The following is a 24512-nucleotide window of genomic DNA, read 5'->3' on the forward strand; positions in this document are numbered from 1 at the left end:
AGGGGAGCTAACCTTTCTAATTTTTTATATTATAAAATATATTTTTTTTTACTATTTATGTCTTGAAATTTTGTGCAATTACTGTTAATGAAAAACCTATGTGCTTTTGAATTTCTGTGTTAATATTATACGTTGTTGTTTTGAATCTGTGAATAAGAAATTTGTTAATAACATGTTGAGGAACACTTTGGCTAAGGAAAGACTTGATACTTAAGTTGTCTATTGTGACACCTCTCTTTCCTGGAAGTCTACTCAATGTGTTTTTAACTAATTCTTATCAAACAAATTATGTGCAGTTAAATTACTTTGTGATATATTTAATTTGTATGATTTTTGGTGATGAATGGACTTTATGATGTTTGTATGAATTATTGAGTGTATATCCTTTTTCTATTACATCTATCTGGAAGGATAAAAAGATGTCTAACCGGCTTTGCCAGATTCAACTTTTTGATTTCCCAGAACGTTTATATTAAAATTATTTTTTTATGATAGCTTACCGTTACTTTTTGTGTTGAATATATTACATTGGACGTGAAATTTATGTATTTGAGCGTAATGGAAGTGTATTATGATATCATATATAAACTTAATATTTTTGTTGTCTATGATGAAATTATGATTGATAGTTCCATCGTATTTACTAATTTAAAGTTTTCTGATGTCTATGAATGAACTAGAATTATATCACATCAATTAAAAAGGTTAAGAGTGATGAATATTTTAAATATTAAAATTGTAATGAAAAATATTTTACGAGTCTGGTGTCCAAGAAAAGATTTTTGAGTTTAGAATCCAACAAAACAAGAATCTCTTCGGTCGGAATACTATAGATAAAAATTATGAGTAAAACATTGAGCAAAGGTCAAAGTAGACAACACATTATTCTGAATGTATTTTTAGACTTAATTTAAGTTAATGGATGTTGAGTTCTTTGGGTCTAATAGATAATCATTTTTTATTCTTTAATCTTATCGTATCATTGGGATGATTTATATTTATCTCGGTAGTTAAAAAGGATGATTTCCTTTTTACCTATGTAAGGCGATAGGTGGATCCAAGTCCTGTTACTTTTCCTCTTTCAAGAGGGTACAGATATCTCGCTAAGAGTTTCTGACTTGTGCTGAGTATTGTGCTTGGTTAATGGATGTTATTCACCAATGTTTTTACTCGTAAGCCCTTGAAGAATTAGGGAGATATGTCCAATGCGGCGTGCATAGGACGGCTCTTATCCGCGATCCATATGAGGGACTGGTTTTGGCATATACTTAACAAATGCGTAAAAATCGAGATAAATCCAATAGCTACGTGTGAAATGAGAAGTGATTAGAGTCAGATGAAAAGTGAGTAGTGTCTGAAGTATACGTGAAGGTAGTATGTTTACGTTAATAATATTATTAAACATTCAAAGTGTGTAAGTAGGTTTATTTGTAACTTATATTTTTCTGTATTCGGTTAGCTAACCCTACTTGTGTGACTACGATGATTGTATAACTCGTGTCGTTATACGGGAGTATATGATGTTTCAGGTAAAACTGAAGACATTTAGTGTGAGGATGCGTTGGGAAACACTCTTCGGGACTTTTAAATATACGTATCTTAAATTATAGAACGTTGTGGTTTATAATTTTAAACTACTTTAAGATTTGGTTTGTAATTCAATAATTATTCTTGAAAACTTTGACGTCCTCATTGTATAATATTAATAAATGTGTGGTTTTAAATGTGAACGTGTATTTTGGAAAACTTTTCTGTGACACTCCGAGAAGGGGTGTTACACTTGTTGGTATCAGAGCAAAGATTTTAAAAAATGTTTTGGGGATTTTGGGGAGTGAGCTCGCTAGTTTTTGTAGTGTAACTCTATAATTAGTTGTGGTTATGAGATAACCTATAATTGTGTGCAAAATTTCTTGTCTGAAGCTTTGTGCTGAATTTTTTTTGAATTACTTGTGTAAAGTAGACAATGTCGCACAATCAGAGAACTTCTACCAACTCTGCTAAAGACATTGCTCGAGCTCTGGAGCAGATGGTCTAGGTGTTACAAAGACAACATGCTGATCAAACTCCAACGAATCATGTGGGCATGAATGACTTCTTACGTCATAATCCCACCAAGTTTAGTGGAAACACATCACCTGATGTAGCAGATGATTGGATTTGTAACAACGAGAAGATCTTCGAAGTGATTAACTGTTCTAAAGAACAAAAGCTAATTTTTGCTACTTTTATGCTGATTGGAGAAGCTGAATACTGGTGGAGAGGTAGGAAGCAATTGATGAATACTCGTGGGGAGGTCATCAATTGGGAGAACTTCAGGGCAAGATTCCTGGAAAGGTACTTCCCAGACAGTGCAAAGTTCGAAAGAGAAGCTGAGTTTCTGACCTTACAACAAGGAGGCAGAACAGTACCAGCGTATGTGCAACAATTTGAGTACCTCTCGAGGTTTTAGACGCAGACAATGAGTGAAGAATGGAAATGCCGGAAGTTCGAAAGAGGTCTACTATAACATCCCCACTAATTTTTTTTACACTTAATTTATTTTATATATAAATAATATAAGGACGGTAACATTTATACAATCTTCCATAAGGAAATGTAAAGGATTTCATGCTAATTACACCTTTTAAACTCAGATTTCAACTTCCCATCTATAAAGATAACTCGAACTCTTATCAACTATTCTTCTGCCTCTATCTTCACTTGAACTGGATTAGACGACATTCCTTCATTTGCTCCCGTATAACATATACGTTATACGATCATCGCAAAAATATAATTTTTCGGCACAAACACAAAAAGTAAGGGTAAGCTATCATAAAAATAATTTTAATATAAACGTTCCTGGAAACCAAGAAGTTGAATCTGGCAAAGCCGGTTAGACATCTTCTTATCCTTCCATATAGGTGCAATAGAAAAACGATATACACACAATAATTCATACAAACATCATAAAGTCCATCCATTCCCAAAAATCATACAAATTGAATATATCACAAAATAATTTAATTGCACATAATTTGTTTGATAAGAATTAGTTAAAAACACATCGAGTAGACTTCCAGGAAAGAGAGGTGCGTCACAATGGACAACTTAAGTACCAAGTCTTTCCTTAGCCAAAGTGTTCCTCAACTTGTTCTTAACAAATTTCTCATTCACAGATTCAAAACAACAACATATAATATTAACACAAGAAATACATATACAACAAACACATATGTTTTCCAATAACAGTATTCACACAGAATTTCAAAACATGAATAGTGATTTAACAATAGTAAATCATAATATAAAAGCTTAGAAAGGTTAGCTTCCTTTACCTCTTTTTCAGACTTAGTTTCCTACTCTGAGGTTGTTCCCCCGAAAACCTTCCAGAACCTCTACTCTTCTAAAATTTTCTTCCTAACTCTTTCTTCTTTATATTTTCTTTTTTCAAGATTTCTCACTTGATTCTCCCTCTCATGTGCAGAATAAGCTCTCCTCCCATGGCTATTTATAGTCCAAAAATTTTACTATTCAAATTATTTTTTTAATATTATTTATTATTTTAATATTATTTTATTAATATTTTAATCACCACTTGCAAAACCACTTGCAAATATTATCCTCTCATTATTTTTTTTTCATTTTTACTATTCACTTTTTCCTATTCACTATTCACTATTCACTTTTTTTTTTAACAAAACCTTCTAAAATAGGTTCTCAAAATTTTAAACTCCTTCTTTTGAAATTATTATAATTTTCTATCATAAATTTAAATTTTTCTAACCTTAATTATATTTTTTTTATACATTACTATTACTAATAATAATGCTAAAATTTACTTCTATTTATTAAAATAGATATTTTTTTTTTGGGTCTTACATCTACGCCCTAGTCTGATGAAAGTTATTGTCCATCTGAGGATTAGGGAATTTCCAGAGATGGTAGAATAAGCCAAGCTAGCCGAACAGATGGAAGGAAATTCAAGCCGAGTCATTAGGCCTTAGCATAACAAGTTTGGTGGAGGAAGACAGATGAAGAAGCCTTACCAGTGACTAGAACCGATTATTCAGGGAGCGGTGAAGTGTTTTGAATGTGGAGGTCCACATTATAGGAAGGATTGTCCCAAGCTCTTTGGAAAAAGGGCTGATATGAAGGTATGTTTTTCCTGCAACAAGCCAGGACATATTTCTTACGATTGTCCTGAGAAGAAGAAAAAGGAAGTTGAGCCGCAACAATCAAGCTCCTCCGGTGTGAAACCTAAAGCGACAGGAAGGGTTTTTGCCATCACCGGCGAGGAAGCAGCTAAACCAGGTAATCTTCTTCTAGACACGTGCCTTTTGTTTGGAACCAGGAGTGGTGTGAGATCCTAGAGAGACAAAACTCGTGTAATCTTGGAAAAAATTAATGAAACTCCTTAAGAGTTCTTAAGGAAGAACTTGATGTAGCTCAGGTTAAGTAAACTAGTATAAAAATTTATGGTATACTGTTTCTCGATTCAAATGTTTTCCATTTAATTATATCATTAAAATGTGATGTCTAATCATCTTAAAACTCTTGCATACTATCTTAAAAAACTATTTAATACTAATTTGAGAAAAGATTTTGATAACATGAAAGAGTTCTCATATGGTGATTGATGATGAAAATATTAGATAATAAAAATCATCTTAAAACTCTTGCATACTATCTTAAAAAACTATTTAAAGCTAATTTGAGAAAAGATTTTGAAAACATGAAAGAGTTCTCAAATGGTGATTGATGATGAAAATATTAGATAATAATGATGATGATTAAGAAGAAAACTCTACCCTTGATCCCTATGATGGTGAGGCTTTTGAGCAAAATAGATGAGAGGGGATGATGAATTTTGTTTTTTGGAAACACCTAAGATGAAATATGATATGTCAAATGAAATGAACCCCCTTATTGATTATGTTATTAATTATTCAAACAGTATTATAAAAAATATTAAATTGACAAAAATTAGGAATTAATTAAGAAAAAAATAAAATTATGATTAAATTAAATAAATTCAATAAAATTAGGAACTAAATTATTATTTAAACCAATTTTTAAATATAATATAGTTTTGTGTCGGCATAGGATGCTAAAATATAATTTTTAATATAAATTTTAATTTAGTGTTTGCTTTAAAGTCGTAGCAGCCAGGTGGCATTTCAATTTTTTTTTAATGTATATTAACATGTAGCATCAACTTCACACCGATGATAACATTTAATTTTTTTTAAAGTCAAAATTATCTTTGTGTCTCTTAAGCCGATGATTTTTTTTTTTTTCAAATTTCATAAGTTTTATTATCGGTTTAAAGTGGGTTGGGCTGACACTAATTGTTGCTTTATCTTGTTAGACGTTGCTTCCTCCACCTCCTCATTTTCTTTCCTCTACCTCCCTCTTCATTTTTTATCCCTCATTCTATTTTTCAATTCCTAATTTATCTTTTAGTAAAAATTTAATAAGGTTAAAATTTTATAAATTCTACTCTTTCATTGATTCTCTTTTACCTCTTTGTGTTGTGCTTCGTGCTTTCATTCTTCTGTGTGCTTCTTGCTCTCATTTTTATACTCCTTTACTGGTTTTGAAAATTCTTTCTCTTTGAGAGTACTGTGAGTGAGAGGTTTCCAATTGTTGGGGTCAAAAACTTTAGTCTACACTCTATTGCTTCAAGGTGTGATCGTTTTTCAAGGTGTGATCGTGATCGTCTTCAAGGTGTGGTCGTTTTTCAAGGTGTGGTCGTGATCGTGAATAAGGTACGTAACCTAAATTTATGTGAAAACCTTCAAACGGATATGGGCATCCGTCGATGGATATCGACATCCGTTTCAGGACCAAACGAATGTGTGACATCCGTTTAGGCCTGAACGTCTTCTTCCTCCTATGCACACAGAAACCTCAATAGGAAAAAACAAAAACAGAGCAACAAACACAAAGCAGAAATCAACATAATCTTAAACATTATATTACATACATTTACAAAAAAACGAAGGAAGAAACGAAAGAAACGAAAAAAACTAACTTCTCGTAGACTAAGAGGCAAAAATGAAACGAAGCAACAACCACCGCGCCGCACCGTCGCACACACCCGCCGCACACACCGGCCGCAACGCTGCATACCGCCGCATCGCCCAACACACCCGCAGGCAGAAACGAAACAAACCAACCGCCGCACCGCTCAACACACTCGCAGGCAGAAACGAAATGAACCAACAACCACCGCACTGCACCGCCGCACATACCCGTCCCACCGCCACCCGCCGGACACACGAAAAACTAAAAGCACCATGCACAAAGGAAGAGAGGACTGGGAGAGTTGGAAAGTTTTAGAAAATGAAACTTTGAAGCGTAGGGTGAGAATCAGAGAAGGGGAGGTGGGGCTGCTATGAAAGTGGAAGTCTGTGAAAGTGTCTGACTGAAGTAGAAAATAAAAAGTTAGGTTAGGATAACTTAGTTAAATAGGAATAAAAAAATAAAAGAAAAAAAATAAGAAAAGACTATTTTCGTATTTAAAGAAAAGTTAAAAAAAATTGGAGAAACGAAGGATGGAGGGAGCAACGCCTTTTCTTGTCGTGTCCGCTTAGCCAATGCAAGTATAGTCCATTATAACCCACACTAACATCTGAAAACTATTACTCCATATATATATATATATATATATATATATATATATATATATATATATATATATATATATATATATATATATATTGTATTATAAACTTACTATTTCTTTTCTTAAGTTAATAAATCACTAAATTCATTATATTTGAACAATTTTATACTCACAATTTAAGTTTGTATGTATAACAATTGAAAAATATAAGTTCTTAAATTAATAATTCTTTAACATTAACTGTTTCAATAATTTTGTACATATAATTTAAGTGTATACATATATAATATCTAATAAAATATTATTAATTAAATAATTAATATATTTACATTATTAATGAGTTAATTATCAATAAATATCCGTGAGTACACGTGTTTCATTATTTAACGACAAATTTATTGATAGAAAATTCAACAGTAATTCATTAATGAATTTATTGATGAATAGTAGGCATTTGAAATTTCTTGTGTCAACTACCCTTTCCTCTTAAGTTTCAAGGAAGAACCCTTAGATGATTTATTGGAATAAGTCTTTTATGGATTCTTGAGATATGATTTCATTATTGCAGAAGATATAAAAGATATAATCCTTTAGTTATATAATAACAATTCATCATATGATATTTTCATCACTCCAAATTATCCCAAAATGAACTTTGAGGTTATCGTAAAACGGAGTGATAATTTCTTATAACCAATAAACTTATCATTTTCATTTTTTCTATTTTAGGTTATCATTAGAAGTTTCATGCTAACTAGAGACAAAGTTAATTTAGAGTATATAAGAGAATATAAACCTCATTTTAAAAGATAATTTTGTGGGATTAAGTTAGATTAAAAGTCCATCAGTTAACTTGGTATCATAACCATTGTTAGAGTCTATTCTAGTGAGATTTATTGTTTATTGGACATATTGCTTCACCTATTATTAGACAACTTATTAATTTTTAGTTCCACGCACGAGATATATATATCTCGGTGTGAGCTAGGTATCTTAGAAGTCTCACATCGACTAGAGATAAAATCAATTTAAAATGAATAAGTGGATGCGATTTTTTTGAAATTAAGTTAGGCTTTACACTATAGGAAAATTGTGTTTAATCAATACACCATGATCCTTCGGTAAATGTTAATTACCAATGGAGTTAGTTATTAACATAAATGTTTCGTCGGTAAGGTATTCTTATTTTAACTAATGGATCATTGTCTGTCGGTATGTTCCTAGATGAATTTAAGTCAAAATTTGGATTTCCCTCTCCAAATTACTTTTTTATGCAAAGCCTTCTTTCACTTTGTCTTCCTTTTTCACTCCATTCTTCGTCATTCATCAACCTCCGTTGCTTTTTGACCTTCTTGTTGTTTCACTCCTTCCCCTCGGAGTAAGAGTGGCTACTACGTTGACGTTGGTGAGGAGGTTACCACTTTGACGGTGTAGTGAGGACATGCTGCCGTGAGGCTACCTGCTTCGTTAAGGAGTCGTGCTTGATGGTTCGTGTTGCGTCGTTGAGGGACGTTGGTCGAGTGTCCACCGCTGTCGTCGTCAAGCGAGGCTATCGTTGTTCCCCTGCCATAACGTAAGTTCTGATTGAACTTTAGCAATTTAGCCCCTGTTCTTCATAAGAGGGTGTTTAATCTGTGCAAAGAAAAGCACATTTTCATTTGGTTGCGAAATGTGATTTCATTAAGTGTTGAAATTGAGCTCTGCATGTGTTCATTGATGTGTTCTGTTGTGTTTGGAGTGCAAGATTATGTGTTATGTTGTCATTAATTATATGTTCTATTGTGCAGTATAATAAAAATCCAAGTTCAAAAAGTTGAGTTAGAAAACTAACAAGAATATTACACAAAAACAAAAACAAACAAAATGTTATGGAAGAAGTATTGCTAACAAGGATTTCATTGGATGAATTAATAAAGCAATAAAAAATAATTTAAATCGAACAATAAAACGATGAGTTGGCTTATTGATTCTGAACAATTGAAAAATATTTCATAAGGACAGTGTAATGATTTAAGTCCCTTCAGTGGATGGGGGAAGCATGTTATTGCTGACAGAACTTTCCATGTTAATCTTCCATCTCAATCACAATACACTAGACTTTATAAACAGGCACATGATTCAATTCAAGGCTGCATATATGAGACTCATTTATTGCAGAAACAATTGAGTCTACTTTCAATTCTAGTGTGTTAAGAATACCTTATTTGTAATAATTAAAACAAAATATAGTAGTACAAGAGCAATAGTTGCTAGAACTGATCAAAAAAGGTAAATTACAATGGAAATTTCTAATATTTTCCTACAATAACAGTCATAATTAACTACCAAACAATACCATCTTAATTTGTTATTAAATAAAGAAATTTTTTTCACCAAATTTTAAGATATTACTAGTAATATAGTTTTCCCTAATAGTAACCCTCATAAGACTAGCTTGTTGTGGTCCATAACTTGACTACAAACATCCACAATATAGTGAAAACATAACTTATTCACAAATTGAGGAATAACCGTAAGAGTGATGCTAAACTACTAGTCCCCAATAGGATAAAACCTCTAAAAGGCAAGGACCAAGACCACTTATAAGCATTACCAAAATATAGTAATTAACCGTTAATACGATGACCACCATAAAAGCTTCCATCAATTGAACCTAAATTCACACGTAGCAATCAAAGCATGTCATGAAATTAGGTAATTGTTTTTCATTGAAATAACAACTTGATGTGTGATGTTCATATACTATCTATGTCATAAATACTATATTCATGCATTTGTATAATCTTAAATACATCATTCATGTTAAGATGGTTTCTCAACCAAAGGCTACATTTCGAATTGGAAGATGAAAGGAACTTACAATATTTGTCATTACAAATTCAAATTGAGTGGACTTATAGTTTAGAATTTAAACTAGTGAATTTTAATATGGTGGCTCTATTTTTAGTTTAATTATGGCTTGACACTAGTATTTGGTTTAAGTCTTATGTTTGCATTTTTTTTTTGTTTCCAAAGTTTTGCTATCAAACTTGTAATCCATGAGGCAATGCTCTAGTGTGCACCAGGCATTGCTCTAGTGTCCACCAGCCCAACTCACATAAGTCCAACCACCTTCAAAGGAGCAAAAACAACAACAGAACCCACCTTCAAAGCAGCAAAAACAACAACAGAACGATGAACATGATCACGAAGATGACTATTAGATTATTAGCTTATTGTTTATGTTTATGAACGTATACTTGTACATATTATTTATGTTTTACAAACATATACTCTGTTCGTGTATATCAACATGTTTGGTTGGATAATGTTTAATGGACTTAGATTGTGTGGCTGGATATTGTTCATTGATCAGGTCTGATTGTCTCTGATTGTGGGATAAACAACCAATGTCACATTATACTTCAATCTGCCATGACACTTATCAACAGACTTACCAAAAAATATATTGTATAATAATTAGTGATTGACAAATCTTTTCGTAATTATAAATGAACGAATTTTTCGATGATTACTAACAAATATATCTTTCAATATTTATCAATGGTTGGTATCCGTCGATAATTGTTACCGACAGAATTATTAACAACAGAAAATTCATCGGAAAACAAACATTACTGATTAATTTTGATTGTTTTTGAGAAATTACTACTGCCGATAATTTTAGTTTTTTTAGTGTAAAATGTAGTTTCTTATATCAGTTATATTAAATGTTGATGCATATGTTTTGGTGTGGATGAATAATTTTTGGTAATAATATAAAGAATTGAACAGTGACTATGAGTGTAGAACACGTAAATGTGTCTAGATGCTATCAACGTAGCACATGTAAATCCATCTAGATCCTGTGATAATACAGCTATAAACATAGGAAAATGAATACTTTAGCTTTGTTCTGGTCATTGGGCACGGGGATTACGAAAGCAAGTATTGAAGCTGGGTGTTATCCAAGATTTGACACGATGATGATGATGGAGACGTAATGAGAAGTGGATTATAGCTCAGCATGGTGTGGAGGAAAATCTAAATCAGTTTCTAATAATTGTTGTTGACATGGAATGGGCACAATCATGCATTGCATTGCCACTGTTCACAAGTACAAGACAAAGCCACAGGGGAGACAAAGACTTTGGATTAAAAGCGAATCGGAAAATTTGGAAGCCAAGCATTGGTGATTTTATAGGTGCATTCTCATCTTCCGGAAAGAAAGAAAAGTAAAGAATCATTTCCGAAAAGCCAATTTCTTTGCTCAACTTTTTCATGGATAGAGAGCAAATAGAAGAATTAGGACGACAATAGTATATCATGTTTAAAGAGGAGAAGTTGATAAATGATTTTCAATGATATTTATTGTGTTATTTTTAATTTGTTTTTTACTTCTTTCTCTATCTTATTTATAGAACACAGTTGAATTGACTTTTTAATTTTTCGTTTCACGTATCATCTGAAAAGTGATATATAGATTATAATTTCACATAATAATCAATAAGTAATCGGTTGATGATGTTGGAATGAAGTTCAATAGATGTCACCTTATAACTTAACCGAATTACTTATGAAATCCATCGTTTAAATTATTGTTATTCAAAACTTTCTTTCTAACTTAATACATGTAATATGAGATTGAATATATATATATATATATATATTATGTATTATTTTATTGGTTTTCTATCTATAAATTTCACTGTTTTAGGATGAGTTGGACAAGTCTTCACAGCAACATACTAATCTTTAATTGATCATTTTTAAATCTAAATATTGTCCTTTTTAAGAAACCTTTCATTAATCTAAATTACTCGAGTGGTTAGCCAAAGATGGCAAGTCAAAGGTGGTCAACTCATCATGATTAATCAAAGGTGGTCGGCCTAGAATGGTCAACCAATGAGTTCGCTTAGATAGGTCAGTCCAAAAAAGTCGGTCAAAGTGATCGACCTAGAGTGGTCGACTAATGGTGGTCTGTACACATACAATACATAGGTCTCTTAAGTACGAGCATTGAATAATTTCCAAAGGGGTTTAGATTTGGCCGTTTGGTATGTCAAAGGCTAAGTACCTGAAGCTTATGTAAGTCGAGTGTTGTAACTTGATCGGGAGGGGTTCTTTAGTTTGAACTTGTCCTTAACCAGTAATTATGTACTTTGTTGTATGTTGATTAGATGACATTCAACCATCTTTAAGGTGAACAATTTGGTAGAAGTTTTTTTTTTTTTTTTTCATAACTCTTCCTTAACAATTTGGGTGCTCCATTGATAAAGGTTCTTTTGAGAATTATTCCTTGACCAATCACTTAAAGGGTGAAATAGGAGTTCACTTGGATGAATTATTCCTTAATCAACCTATTGATCAACTCAGTGGGCCGAGAGGGTGAGCTCAATAAGACAAGGATGAGCTCGACGAGACAAGGATGAGCTTTCGAAATTGAAGTTGACTAAGATGTCGAGGTCGACAAGTTAAGGCTGACTAATTGAGGTTGAATAGTTGAATGAGGTTGAGAGGTCGATGTCCAACGAGACCGAGTTGTCAAGACTCAAAAGTTGACAGACAATAAGGAAAAAAGGCCAGGTTCAATTTGTCAAGACTGAAAAGTCAACAAAATTTGAAGATAAGTTAAGGCCAAAGGAGGCTGAATGGTTGAAACCGAAGGAGACAAAGAAGAGGTGGAGGCCACACAACTGAAGGAAGCTAAGAGGAGTTAGAGGTTGAATGGACAAGCTTTCAAGACAAAAAAGTCGGCAAAAGTTTTAAGCTAAGTGTAAACCAAAGGAGGTAGGCTGACCGAGATGTCAAGGACTTAAAAGTCGACAGATGATGTGAGGCCAAAAGAGGCTTTTGAGACTGCACGATCGAAACCGGACAAACGGAATGTTGAAGTCTAAAAAGGCTGTTGTGACCGCACGATCGAGACAGGACAGACAAAATGTTGAATCCTAAAGAGGCTATTGAGACTACACGGTCAATACCAAATGGGTGAGGCTGGACTAGCGATACGTTGAAGCCTAAAGAGGCTATTTAGACCACACAATCAAGACCGAATGGTTAAGGCTGGACGAGGGAGATGTTGAACCTAAAGGGGTTGTTGAGACCAGATGGTCAAGACTGGGCAAGTGTGACATTGAAGCCTAAAGAGTCTGAGATGTTAAGGTTGCACTGTTGAGGTCGCACAAACAAAACATTGAAGCCGAAAGAGGTTATTCAGACTGCATGGTCGAGACCGAATGACTGAGACCGAATAAAGACAACAAGTTAAGGTCGAAGGAGGCTGTGTGGTTGAGGCTAAATAAAGCCAAGAAGTTGAGGTTGAGGGAGGTCGTGCAATTAATGCTGAACAAAGCCAAGAGGTTGAGGCTAAACGATTAGGCGATTGACTTCTTCCACTATATTGCTCATCTGGTTCCTTGTGGTTACAACGGCAGCAAGAGAGACACTCGCTCAGCCCCATGGTGGGCACAAAAATGTTTCGAGATGGGTCGGGCATGTCTTCACGTCAACTGCTTTGTCTCTAACTTGTCACTTCCAAATTCAAGTGTTGTTTGATTGGAGGAGCCTCTCGTGAGTCCAAACTACTTGAATGGTACCTATAAAAGGTACTCTGATGTTAAAGTCAATAAGTGACTAAGCGCAAAAGCATTAGCTGTAATAATGCATGTGTATGAAAGTCATACTTTAGAATTTTATTTATAGTAGTTGTTATAGGCCTTTATCTTTTGGCGGGCCTAATCACGACCCAATTATATCTTAATCAATAGTAGTAAGTTTATTCGTGATTATCATTAGTGTTAATTTGACCTTCGTTTTGTAATTGGTTGGCTATGATGTTCGGTCAGGGTGGTCAGCCAAGGATGATCGACCATCGATGATCAACTTAGAGTTCGACCAAAGGATGGTTAGCCAAAGATGGTCAGTCCATAATGGTCAACCAAATCATAGTTGACTAAATATAATTAGTCCATAATGGTTGACGAAGAGTAATCGACCCACAATAATCGATCCAATATGATCGATCTAGAAAAATCGACCAAAGTTGATCGATCAAAATAATCAAATTAGAATAATCGGCCAATGATAATCTAATACATTTACTAGATATACTTTTAAAAACACAAATAAAATTCATCTTTTACTCAAATCTCACATTATTTTAGTCATACTTTTAAAAACACAAATAAAATACTTTTTTTACTCAAAATTGACATTTTTTTTTCTCTGTCACTCCTTACTCTTCTTTAGGTATTATTTTACCTTGTTATTTCTCTTTAGGTGTTTTTTTATAAGTAACTTTTTATTTAACTTAAATAATTAAATCAATTTTTTTTATTATTATTAGATTCGTGAAATTATTAGTTAACAATGTAGAATCGTATGTAACCATTTTTATTACCCTAACATAACTTACTTAAAAATAAATTTTAATAGATAGAAGTTATCAAAACTTAGTCATCTCTTAGAAAATAATCCACTTTGAAAAGTTAGAAAGATGATAGAGAGAGTTTAGAAAAAGAAAAAAAAAATCTAGAAAGATGATGATATTTGGAAGTAAATAACTAATATAATTTATATTCTTAAAATGCAACTGTAATTATAATATTATTATTCAAATAATCTCTTCTAAATTTAGTAAAAGTATGTTCTCATACTATTTTATACAAAAAATTATTGAAAATTGATGTAAACTACATAACACTATTGAAAACACTTGTACTAATGTACACTTTTTATGATAAAAAGTAATAAAATTATTATTAATGTAATTGCAAAAATAAATATAGTTATTTTTATAATTTTATAGATAATTATTTTAAATTAAAAAATAATTTAATTTTAAAAGATGACCAAATAAAAATATCAATTTTAAAAAAATAATTATTTAAAGGATAAAATTGATAAAATAATTGTTTTAATTAAAAAAAATTATTTAAAGGATAAAAATAGACCATAGATATGTAAAAAAGAATAATAAATTTCCTTTGTATTTTAATATAAATAATATAAAAATACAGATCATATAGTTAAGATATATTAGTTTAGTATTTTACATTTTTAAGAAAAAAAAAAACTCTTTTTTCTCCTCTTGTATGTTTGTCTCTTGTAATATTTTATTTAATAGTGGATAATATTAAATAAAACATTATAGATGTGATAATTAATAATAAGAAGAAACAACTATTTAATTACAATATTATAGTCATCTATAAAAACATATACCAAAGTATATAGACTAACAAATTAGAATTTGTCAAAAGAAAAATGATTATACATAACAAGATTTTATCCTAAACTATGATATTGCATTACTCTCACTCTACATTAGATTAACTGAAATTTTCATTTGTTCACACTATTAAGGTGATTATTACAAAGAAAAAGATAACATAGACAAACAAAAGCAAAAGTAAAGATAAACTAATATGCAAAAAGAACAGTCATACAACATATATAGATATATTAACATATGTAATCACTCATATCAACCAATCCTAGCACATACAAATACCCGTACTAGACTCGACCATCTGGATACATATATTGATATCAGACTCTGGTGAGTTATGCAATTATGGTAGCCTCTACTACTCTGCAGAACCATTGCCAATGGATTTCACCATACCATAGACAAGATTAGTTTGTTAACGTCATTGACCATGGTAAAGCCCCTAGACTAAGACCTCCTGCTTTCTCACTACATACCTCACCCTTCTCTACTTAAGACTGGATGACTATTAGAACGACAAGATAACTCCAAATAAGGAATCCATATATCAATACATACACTACTGAAATTACCACAAGAAACATCTAGAAATTTTCTCATAACATTTATCATAAATACTCATAATCATACTATCAATCCATGAAACATCATAATACATATTACACATTCATAAAAACCACAATAAAACCATCTCAAACAACTCAAAAAATCAAAAAATCACAACATACACACTGGTGCTCAGTTTCAAACCTTTTGCAAAAGATGACACTCAACGATAGGTCATGGCGCTCAACGTCATTCCTCTCACAAAATGTCCTGCACAACGATGCCCTACCATCATTCAGGCCATAACGCTTGCATTTTTGCACGCTCAGTGTACAAGCCTGACACTCAACGGTTTGGAGCTGAAATGCTCATAAACCTGCAAAATGAACTAGCTTTTAGCGATGGCTTGCCAAGCTCAACGTTACATCAGATATCAATAAACTTAAAACTGTGATTTGGGGATAAAGGAACATGTTCAAATGGTAAAATTGGTATTCCTTACTCAGTACTTTGGTACTTTCAATATCAAGATACATACCAAATTGCTTAAACGAACAAATCCTAAGTTCCTCAATTCAACACCAATTCAATCAATGCAAACAACACATAAACATCTAACACGACTATATTTTCTGTAGTTCAAACACCAATATTAGCAAATAAAACATTTTCAAACCAACCAAACGTGAAATTTACAATTCTTAAAACATTTATAACTTTTAAACAATACAATTGACCAATTAACTCTAAAACCTTATAAACACCCCTTGAAGTACAGAAAGCTCTATTTACCCATAAGAACCACACAAACACGATTAAGACACACAATTAGAATCATTGATTAATATAAACCTTAATGAAGACTTAAATACTACATGCGATCCTATATGGTCCACATCCATAAGAAGACTAAACTGACCAAAGAAAGAAACAAAAAACAACTTACTCTATCAAAGAAACGAGTCGGATAGAATTGGAGAGTTCACTTAGAGAATCACCCTAGTGGTCTCTGATTTTCAAACAAACTAACAAATAGTAAGAAACTCTAGAAAGAAATAAAAGAAAGCTCTAAAGGAAAGAATTTTGAAAAATGATATGATTTAAGATGATGAAACTCGTTTATAAAAACTCTTTATATTTTAAACTTTTAATATTAAAAATAATCTTATTGTTTTATCCCTTAAATCTCAAGATTCTTTCTTGTGATATTTTTTATATATTCCAAAACTTATTCAAATTAAATCTCAAGATTCTTTTCTTGTCATATTTTTTTTTATTCCAAAACTGGAAAATAAAACACTAGATAAGATCATTCAAATTGGGCGGAAGAAAATTCATGAAAAAAACGCAAATTTATGAAAAAAACAAAAAGGCGTTTTATTTTCCTTATAAACTTTTCAACACGTTTAATTTAGGATTTAATTTTCATATTTCTGCATATTTTTTTTTATTGGAATTATTGGCTCTATGAACATCCTCATTCTAATTAATTAATTAATTAACTTTGGTCATTCAGATAAATAAGTACTTCATCAAACACATTAGTAACAAGCTTTCAATTTATTCACAAATTTGACTCGACATTTTCCTTAAACACATTAAAAAAAATTTACTTTTACAAGCACGAAAAGAAGAGACTAATTAACATTCACACTTACTGAATTGAGACATAAAAAATAAAAAAAGTATTAATTTGACTCTTCAGCCAAGGAAGTTCTTCATTGGTTGACTTCGTTGTTTGATCTTAAAACGGTGGCAACACCTCCGTATCCCTAAGCCGCCGCCACAAACTGCTGCCGGCGTCAGCGGCGAAGAAGAACTCGTGATCGGTGGTTTCATGGCACTGTGCAACAGAGGGTGTAACAATGGGGCATGGCAGTGTTGCAGTGGTTTGAGGGCAGAAATTCTCAATCTCAAAAAGATCAGAACTTGCGTCACTGGCCGCATCATCATCCATCATGGCATGTGACTTTGAGGGGCTTGGAGGTTGGAACACATGCAAGGACTCTCGTGGTGTTGTGTAATCTTCTTCACGAACAACGTTCAGAAGAACCTGGTGAGGTTTTGTGGAGTTTGCTGCCATGGCCAAAGGGAAAGTGAAGACTTCCTTTGATGGCCTTCTGGATTTGTTTATGGCAGGTTGGAATTGGAACAGCCTTTGAGATTTCAACTCCTTGTTGGATGATGGTGATGCTTTGTGATTCAAGGAACCTTTCTGGATTTGGTTGGGTGGAAGGGTTTGAGATTGTGGGGGTGAGGTTTTGGGTTTTGCAGAGTTTTTCTGTGAGTTTGCTTTGACTTGCACTGACTTTTTATCATTGCAGGGGCATTTTCTTCTCAAAAACCAAATGGGTTTTGACAGAGAAGTTCTGAGTTTCTGTGTGAGATTGGAGGAGGTTTGAGGAGGGTTTAGAACTGAGATTGGATTTTTCCGAGGGTGGTGGAATAGCAAACCGGCCTTGTTGTTTAGAGTGGATTTGGATGAGGAAGGTGATGGAGTTGTTGGAGTTGCAACATGGAATGAATGAGCTTTGTAGTTGTTGATGATGTTGTTGTTGCAGTTACCATTACCAGCAACAACTGATGATGAAGCAGAATCAGAGAATGACCTTGTGGAGTTTGTGATGATGTCACCTTGTTCTGGAACACTGTGTTTGTGTTCTGTGTCCATGTTGAGCAGGGGAGAGACTCTACTGTTGCTGTTGATGGTTACTCTTTGGAAGTTGTCATGGTTGAAGTACTTGTTTCTGAGCTCTGAGGTGGGATCATGGTGAATGATTCTAACTTCATTAGGCTTCATGGCATGGTGTGGTTCAGATTTGTTTGGTTTATCAGATGAGAGATGATGAAGAGAGGAAAAAGATTCACTATTTCTGTGTTTGGAGGTTGCTGACTTTGGATTCAGGTTGGTATGAATTGCTCTTTCCATTTTTTTTTTCACTCTTTTTAGTTAAATGTGGGAATGGAAAAGATAAACATGAAACCAAACATTGGAAGTACAGACTCTGAAATTCCTTGTCCTCGTATATATTTATGTGATTCTGTGACTAGGTAGTTTCATAGATATGTTGAACAGGAACCTAGACGGATGTGAGAAAATTTTCTTGATGGTTGAAATTTGTTGAGTCATTGTTCATTTTATTGTTGTAGAATTTTATTGGTGATTTAGAAATTGTATATTAGATAAAAAAAAATAGTAAAATGGACAATTATATAAGAAGAATGACATATAAATATATTGTTTTAAATTTTGAATTCAAAGTGTTATCATAGTATCTTATATAGATTTTGGACAATGATATTTTGACAATACTTTTTGACAACTTTTTTGAGAACGAGACACGTGTCATCATTTTATTGGTCTATTTGAATTTATGTTTAAAAAATATTTAAAACGGACCAATCACAAACTGTCACGTATGCGTTGTCAAAAAGTTATTAAAAAAGTGTTGTTAAAAAAAGTTTTTCCATAGATTTATTTACATTTTATTGTATTGAATCCTCTATTCTTTTGAAAAACATCGAAGTTGATGGAAAATTTGATTTGAAAATAGTGTGTTGATTTTTTATACGAGCTTCTTCACATGTAATTGGTGTTGCATTTGTTTTATCAACAAGACCTTAGTTGTTAGTACTATGATAGTATTATCAACAATCTTTCCGATCTCTTTTTCCATCTTTATCACAAAGTTAACCTTATAATTCTAACATTTTCTTGATGTCTCTTCTTGAAAAACCTCACACAAAATAAGTTTCAATTATATTATATAACTGTCTAAGCCATTTTGACAATATAAACTAATATATTTGTTTATTGAAATAAATTCTATTACAATATTCTTTTCCAAAAGAAAATGCAATAAAAAAATAGAGAATGCTTGTTACATATATTTATGTTTCGTGAAAAATCATAAAGTTAAGCTTTTGCTAAAAGGTAGCTTTATTTAGAAAAGAAAATGAAATTATATTATACGTATGTTGAAAGAGGAGTAGACAAAAGAAGTTTGAAAGAAGGAAGTGTTGTAAAATCTGATAGAAAAAGAATGTAGACAAAATGGTTATGGAGGGCAAAAGCAAAATCCAGACCACCTAAACAAGAAACATACATGAAATGTCCAGAGGCAGGCAACGAAAGCAATGCATGATAGATACAAGGTTAGCGCTGACCCACTCACTTTCTATCCAACTTTCATTGATTCAACAATTCATTGTAAACACGTTACGACGAGGGTTACGCAAACATCAATAACATCGTAGTCCAATCATATAAATGATTGATATTACTTTCTATCCAAAATTTTAAGACAAACTATATCAAAGATTGATATTACTTTCTATCCAAAATCTTAAGACAAACTATATCAAGGATTGATATTACTTTCTATCCAAAACCTTAAGACAATAGGTTAATAGGTCTTTCGTCTTTATATGGTATTCTGTTTTTTCATTTCTATTCAATATGAGACTTAGATCACACAATTCTCAACACACTTCACACACACACATTTCTACATTCACAATGCATTTTTTATTTTCTATTTCAAACAATATAAACAATTTCTCTATTTTATAATTGATATTTTGAAAAACATTTCAGTGTTTTTTCTTTTTAAATAAATATATTAATTTAGTAATAACAGTTAATCTGTTAAATTTAAATTACTGACATTTTGACATTATCACTAACCAGAATATTCAGAAATAGATTCATTTAAAAGTTAACCTAATTTATTTATTTTACGAGTTATAATGTTAATATAGATGAGGTTAAAAACCTTTTTCTCTCTTTTTTTTCTTTCTTTCTCTTTCATCAGGTGGCCACATGAAGATAAAAACTTGAAAAAAAGAGAGAAAAAAAGTGACGAAAGGTCACGTCTGGAGTTTGGATATATATAAACAAAAGTGGTTTAACCACTATTTAGGTATTTGAATAGTGACATTGTGTTTGTTAGTGGTGATTCACTTTTTTGTTAATATACTATTACTAGTAATTTCGGGGCGTGCCATTTGTAATTTAAACAAAATTTATATCTGGAGATAGTAAATAGATAAATGAAGATGGAAATTGATGGATCTTTTAAGACAAACCATTTATCATAATAAACACTAGTGTAACCAAGATTTTTTTATGATGGGTAGAAAAAGTTTTTTTTTTTATGCTGGTTTGGAAACTAATATAAATATAGTATATTTTTTTTTTTTACTTTCTATTCGAATTATTGTAGAAAGGTCAAATTTAATATTAGTTTTGGATAGAAAATTCACTTAGAAATAAATAAAAAAGTTTGTAGTAAAAGTTATTTCTTATATTAATTTTAGACACAACTAATAATGAGATATTCTCTAATCATGGTCAAACTTCTATAAGAAGACTTGAAGTCATCTATAAAGATGGTTTAAACTCTACTTTTTAAATCACCTTTGGAGTCATCATGGAGCATAGTATGGAATGGTATAAGTTTCTTTAGATTATGTATTTTGGTCAAGTAGTGTAGGTTTCTTTAGGTTATATATTTCAGTCAAGTAGGTAGGTTTGTTTAAGGGTTGTATTAAGGCCTAAGTAGCATAGGATTTTCCTTAAAAAGATAGACATCCAAACCAAGTGGAAAGTGTGTGCCATGTGTCATGCTTCCATTGAAGAAGATTTAGCTTTAGTAGTGGTCATATGACACTCTAAGAATGGAGAGGATTGTGCTTTATGAGTGGCCACATGTTCTTCCCTCATTGGAGAGGATTTGTGGACACTTGTCAACTCCTTAGAGGACCACTTTTTTGGCCAATGAATGCAAGGGAGGGAGATCATGCTTTTAGGGTTTTTACGAAATACCCTTAGCCTACATATAAATGTGTCTCCTATTAAGTATTTACCTTTGATTTAGAGTAAAGTTATGTTACCTATTTTGTGTCATACCACTCTTATTAGGTCACCTTAGGATAGAGCAACCCAAGTGGTTTCCTCTAGCCACCTTTCTCCCAGAGTTGACCCAACCTCTCTTAAAATCAATAAACACCATCACTATCACCATAACATCACAAAATCATGAGCTTAACTCCCTTGTCCATCACCATAACCTCCTCCATGACTTTCCTTCTAGTTTTGGTCCAACCTAGCTAGGAGATTGTCATCATTTGGTCTCAATAAGAGCTAAGTCTTTTGGTTCTTTATCTATAATTTTATTTCCATGTTGTCCTTGTGTTATCTCCTTATTGTCTTGTTATATCTATCTTGACATGGTCCAAATCAACCTCCCTTATTCTACAATTAATGTGGATGATTTTCATAATTAAACTGCATCTAGCTCAAAGGTAAAAAAAAACGTATTTATAGTCAAATTAAAGACCTTTGAGTATGTTTTCCAACAAAAAAAATCATATCATTTAGAGTTTTGTAGAAAAAGTTATGACCAAAATAGTTAGCAAATGTCAGAATTGTCATAATGTTGTCATCAACATTTTTCAAGTTTTATTTTGATAGTTTTGGCTATTGTTTATGTACTTTTAACTTTATTGAGTCTTTTTTCATCTTTTTTTGGTCATACCATATATTTTGAGTCATTTTTATTTTCAAATCATTCTATATTTTCTAAAGTAATGTTTACTCTTTTTTATGTCAATTTTTCCTAGTTGAACTTTACAAAAATCACAAAAATATATGTTCAAGTGTGTTTTTCGAAACTGAATTATATATGTTCCTTTGAGTGCTTTAATTTTGCATATTTGAGTTCATACTTGTTGTTATATCATCAATAAATTCTTAGAGTTAGGTTTTCTTTCTGTCACTGTTTTGAGGTTCATGTTAAATGTTAATTCTAGTAAGATTTTCTTCCATTTGGTATATTTGAACTTGTGAACATTCAAGAGAGTTTTCAAATCTGAATTTGTGTTGTGTAGTAGTGTTTTTATGTGCTTAAAAATCAAGACAAAAGAATAGACAAAAAGGTATAAAAGAAAAAGCAAAAGCAAAAAGCAAAAGAATATTCATGTATTACTACCACTACTTATTGATGTGCACTCTCATGTTGATTTTGTGAGGTATTTACGTGAATGTGTTGTTATTTTATAGCCTTCTCAGTTTGCAATTGAAGCTAAAAGTTTGTCCATTAGGCATCATTTGTTCATTATTTGCTAAAGACAAGAAGCACCACTTTTACTCTAGTATTATTTTTTGGTTTTTTATATCTAATCTAGAGCTATTTTAGGACCTTTTTTTCTTATGCTAACCTTCTTTCTTGACCATTTATTTTCTTGATTGTCTCCTTGTTATTCATGGTCTTTTCTATATCAAGTCCCTTTTGAATAGCCTTAGTAAAAGAATATGATATGTTATGGATGAAACACTAGGAAACAATCCACCATGTGCAAAGTCGTTTTACACACATCATAAATCATTTATCCAATTTAAGTAAGAATTTGAAGAGTTAAATATTAAAATTCTAAAATCTTTGAACAGGACATGGCAACCAAAAGTCACAAAATCTTGCAACCATGTCTATGACGACTTTTTTTGATAAGTTAAGAGAGCATGAGATTGAACTTGAAAGGTTGACATTTTTGATAAGTTAAGAGAGCATGAGATTGAACTTGAAAGGTTGACAAAAGAAGAGGATCGAGGAATAAAAAGAAATATTGCTTTTAAATATGAGATTGTCTATAGCAAAAGATTCAAAGATGATGATGATTTTGATTGTGAAGATCCAGAGCAATTGATAAAAATACTCTCAAAGTTCATTAAGAACATATGAAAATACAAAGATCGCAAAAAGAAGCATTAAGGATCCTCCTAAAATTTTAGGCGTTACAGGATGGAGAATTAGGACATATCAAAGAAAATTGTCTCGATAAAGAAAGAAAGTTCTCCAAAATAAAGGAGTGGGAAGAGTATAATTCAAGCTCTTCATCAAGTTTCGCACCAAACATTAACGACATTAATGAGCAAGCAAATATTTATTTAATGGACAACAATATAGCTGGAAGCCAAGTAAGTACTTCTAGCGATTTTGATAATTCTGATGATATAGATCTTGATGAAGATGAATTGCATGATATAAGGAATTATTGCAAAAATCAGAAAAACTAGATCTTCCTCATAAAAAAATTAAAAATTGATTTTAAAGAATTAAAATCAAAATTTGAAAATATGCTTAAAGAAAATGAAAATTTGAAAAATAAAATTTTCTATTTAGAAAAAAGGGAAATTTGTTAGTAGTGACGAATCTACATCTTGCAGAAATTTGAAGAAATTACAATAAATAATCAAAGGAAAATGTAGTAAAATCTCTATAGAAAAGAAAAAGGTTGTTAAAAATATGTATGTCCATAAAAGAACTCGTGCCTTGTTCTCTTGAGTGGATTTGAGGGAGAGTAATTGAGTGGATTTGAGAGGATTTGAAGATAATTTTTTTTGCTGTTTATTTGAGTAAATTTGGAGGTAAACGAGAGTGAATTTGGAAGTAAAATTTGTGAGAAATAGTGTAGGATTTAATTTATGTGACAGATTAAAAAAATTTAATTCCAAATCCACTTTCGTTTACCTCCAAATTTACTCAAATAAACAGCAAAAAAAATTATCTTCAAATCCTCTCAAATCCACTCAATTACTCTCCCTCAAATCCACTCAAGAGAACAAGGCAGTAGAGTTTGGGTAGAAGAAGGAACTACTTATATAGGAACCCAAATGTTGTTACTTGTTTCTATTGCATGAAAAATGGTCTTACATAAAATAAATGTAGCATAAAATATTATGATGTTCCAAATGGAATATATGCATGGATTCCTATTATAAAATAACATGTCTCTAACTTCAAAGGACCCAAATAAATATTTTGATTTTACCAAAATATTATTTTTATGTTTTGTAGGTTATTTCAAAATTAAGGAAGAAGCTATTGTGTGTGCACAAAAACTTGATAAAGTATGGATTGTCAAAGGGTAAGTTGTTAACAAGAAAGAAAAAATTGACAATTATTTTTTTGTATTGTTTTATTTTGCATTATGCCTCTATTCCCAACTAATAAAAATTTGTTTTGTTATTTATTTGTTTATTGCTTATATTCAAGGGAGTCTTATTTTAAGGAGAAGAAATAATTAATCATACATAGTTTTTTTTTATAATGATAAAAAAGAGGGAGAAATGTGTTTAAACAC

At 31.7% G+C, this 24512-nt stretch overlaps 1 protein-coding gene across 1 annotated transcript; it reads right to left on the bottom strand.

Annotated features, from left to right (window-relative positions):
* Positions 1–16880: 16880 nt before the first annotated feature.
* Positions 16881–18564, bottom strand: LOC106766109 (protein PHYTOCHROME KINASE SUBSTRATE 4-like). The gene has a single exon (XM_014650871.2). The coding sequence runs from the start codon at positions 18295–18297 to the stop codon at positions 17113–17115; it is 1185 nt and encodes a 394-aa protein (XP_014506357.1). The 5' UTR covers positions 18298–18564; the 3' UTR covers positions 16881–17112.
* Positions 18565–24512: the final 5948 nt, after the last annotated feature.

This window comes from Vigna radiata, chromosome 1 (assembly GCF_000741045.1).
Source record: "Vigna radiata var. radiata cultivar VC1973A chromosome 1, Vradiata_ver6, whole genome shotgun sequence".
In the NCBI taxonomy this organism is placed as follows: domain Eukaryota; kingdom Viridiplantae; phylum Streptophyta; class Magnoliopsida; order Fabales; family Fabaceae; genus Vigna; species Vigna radiata.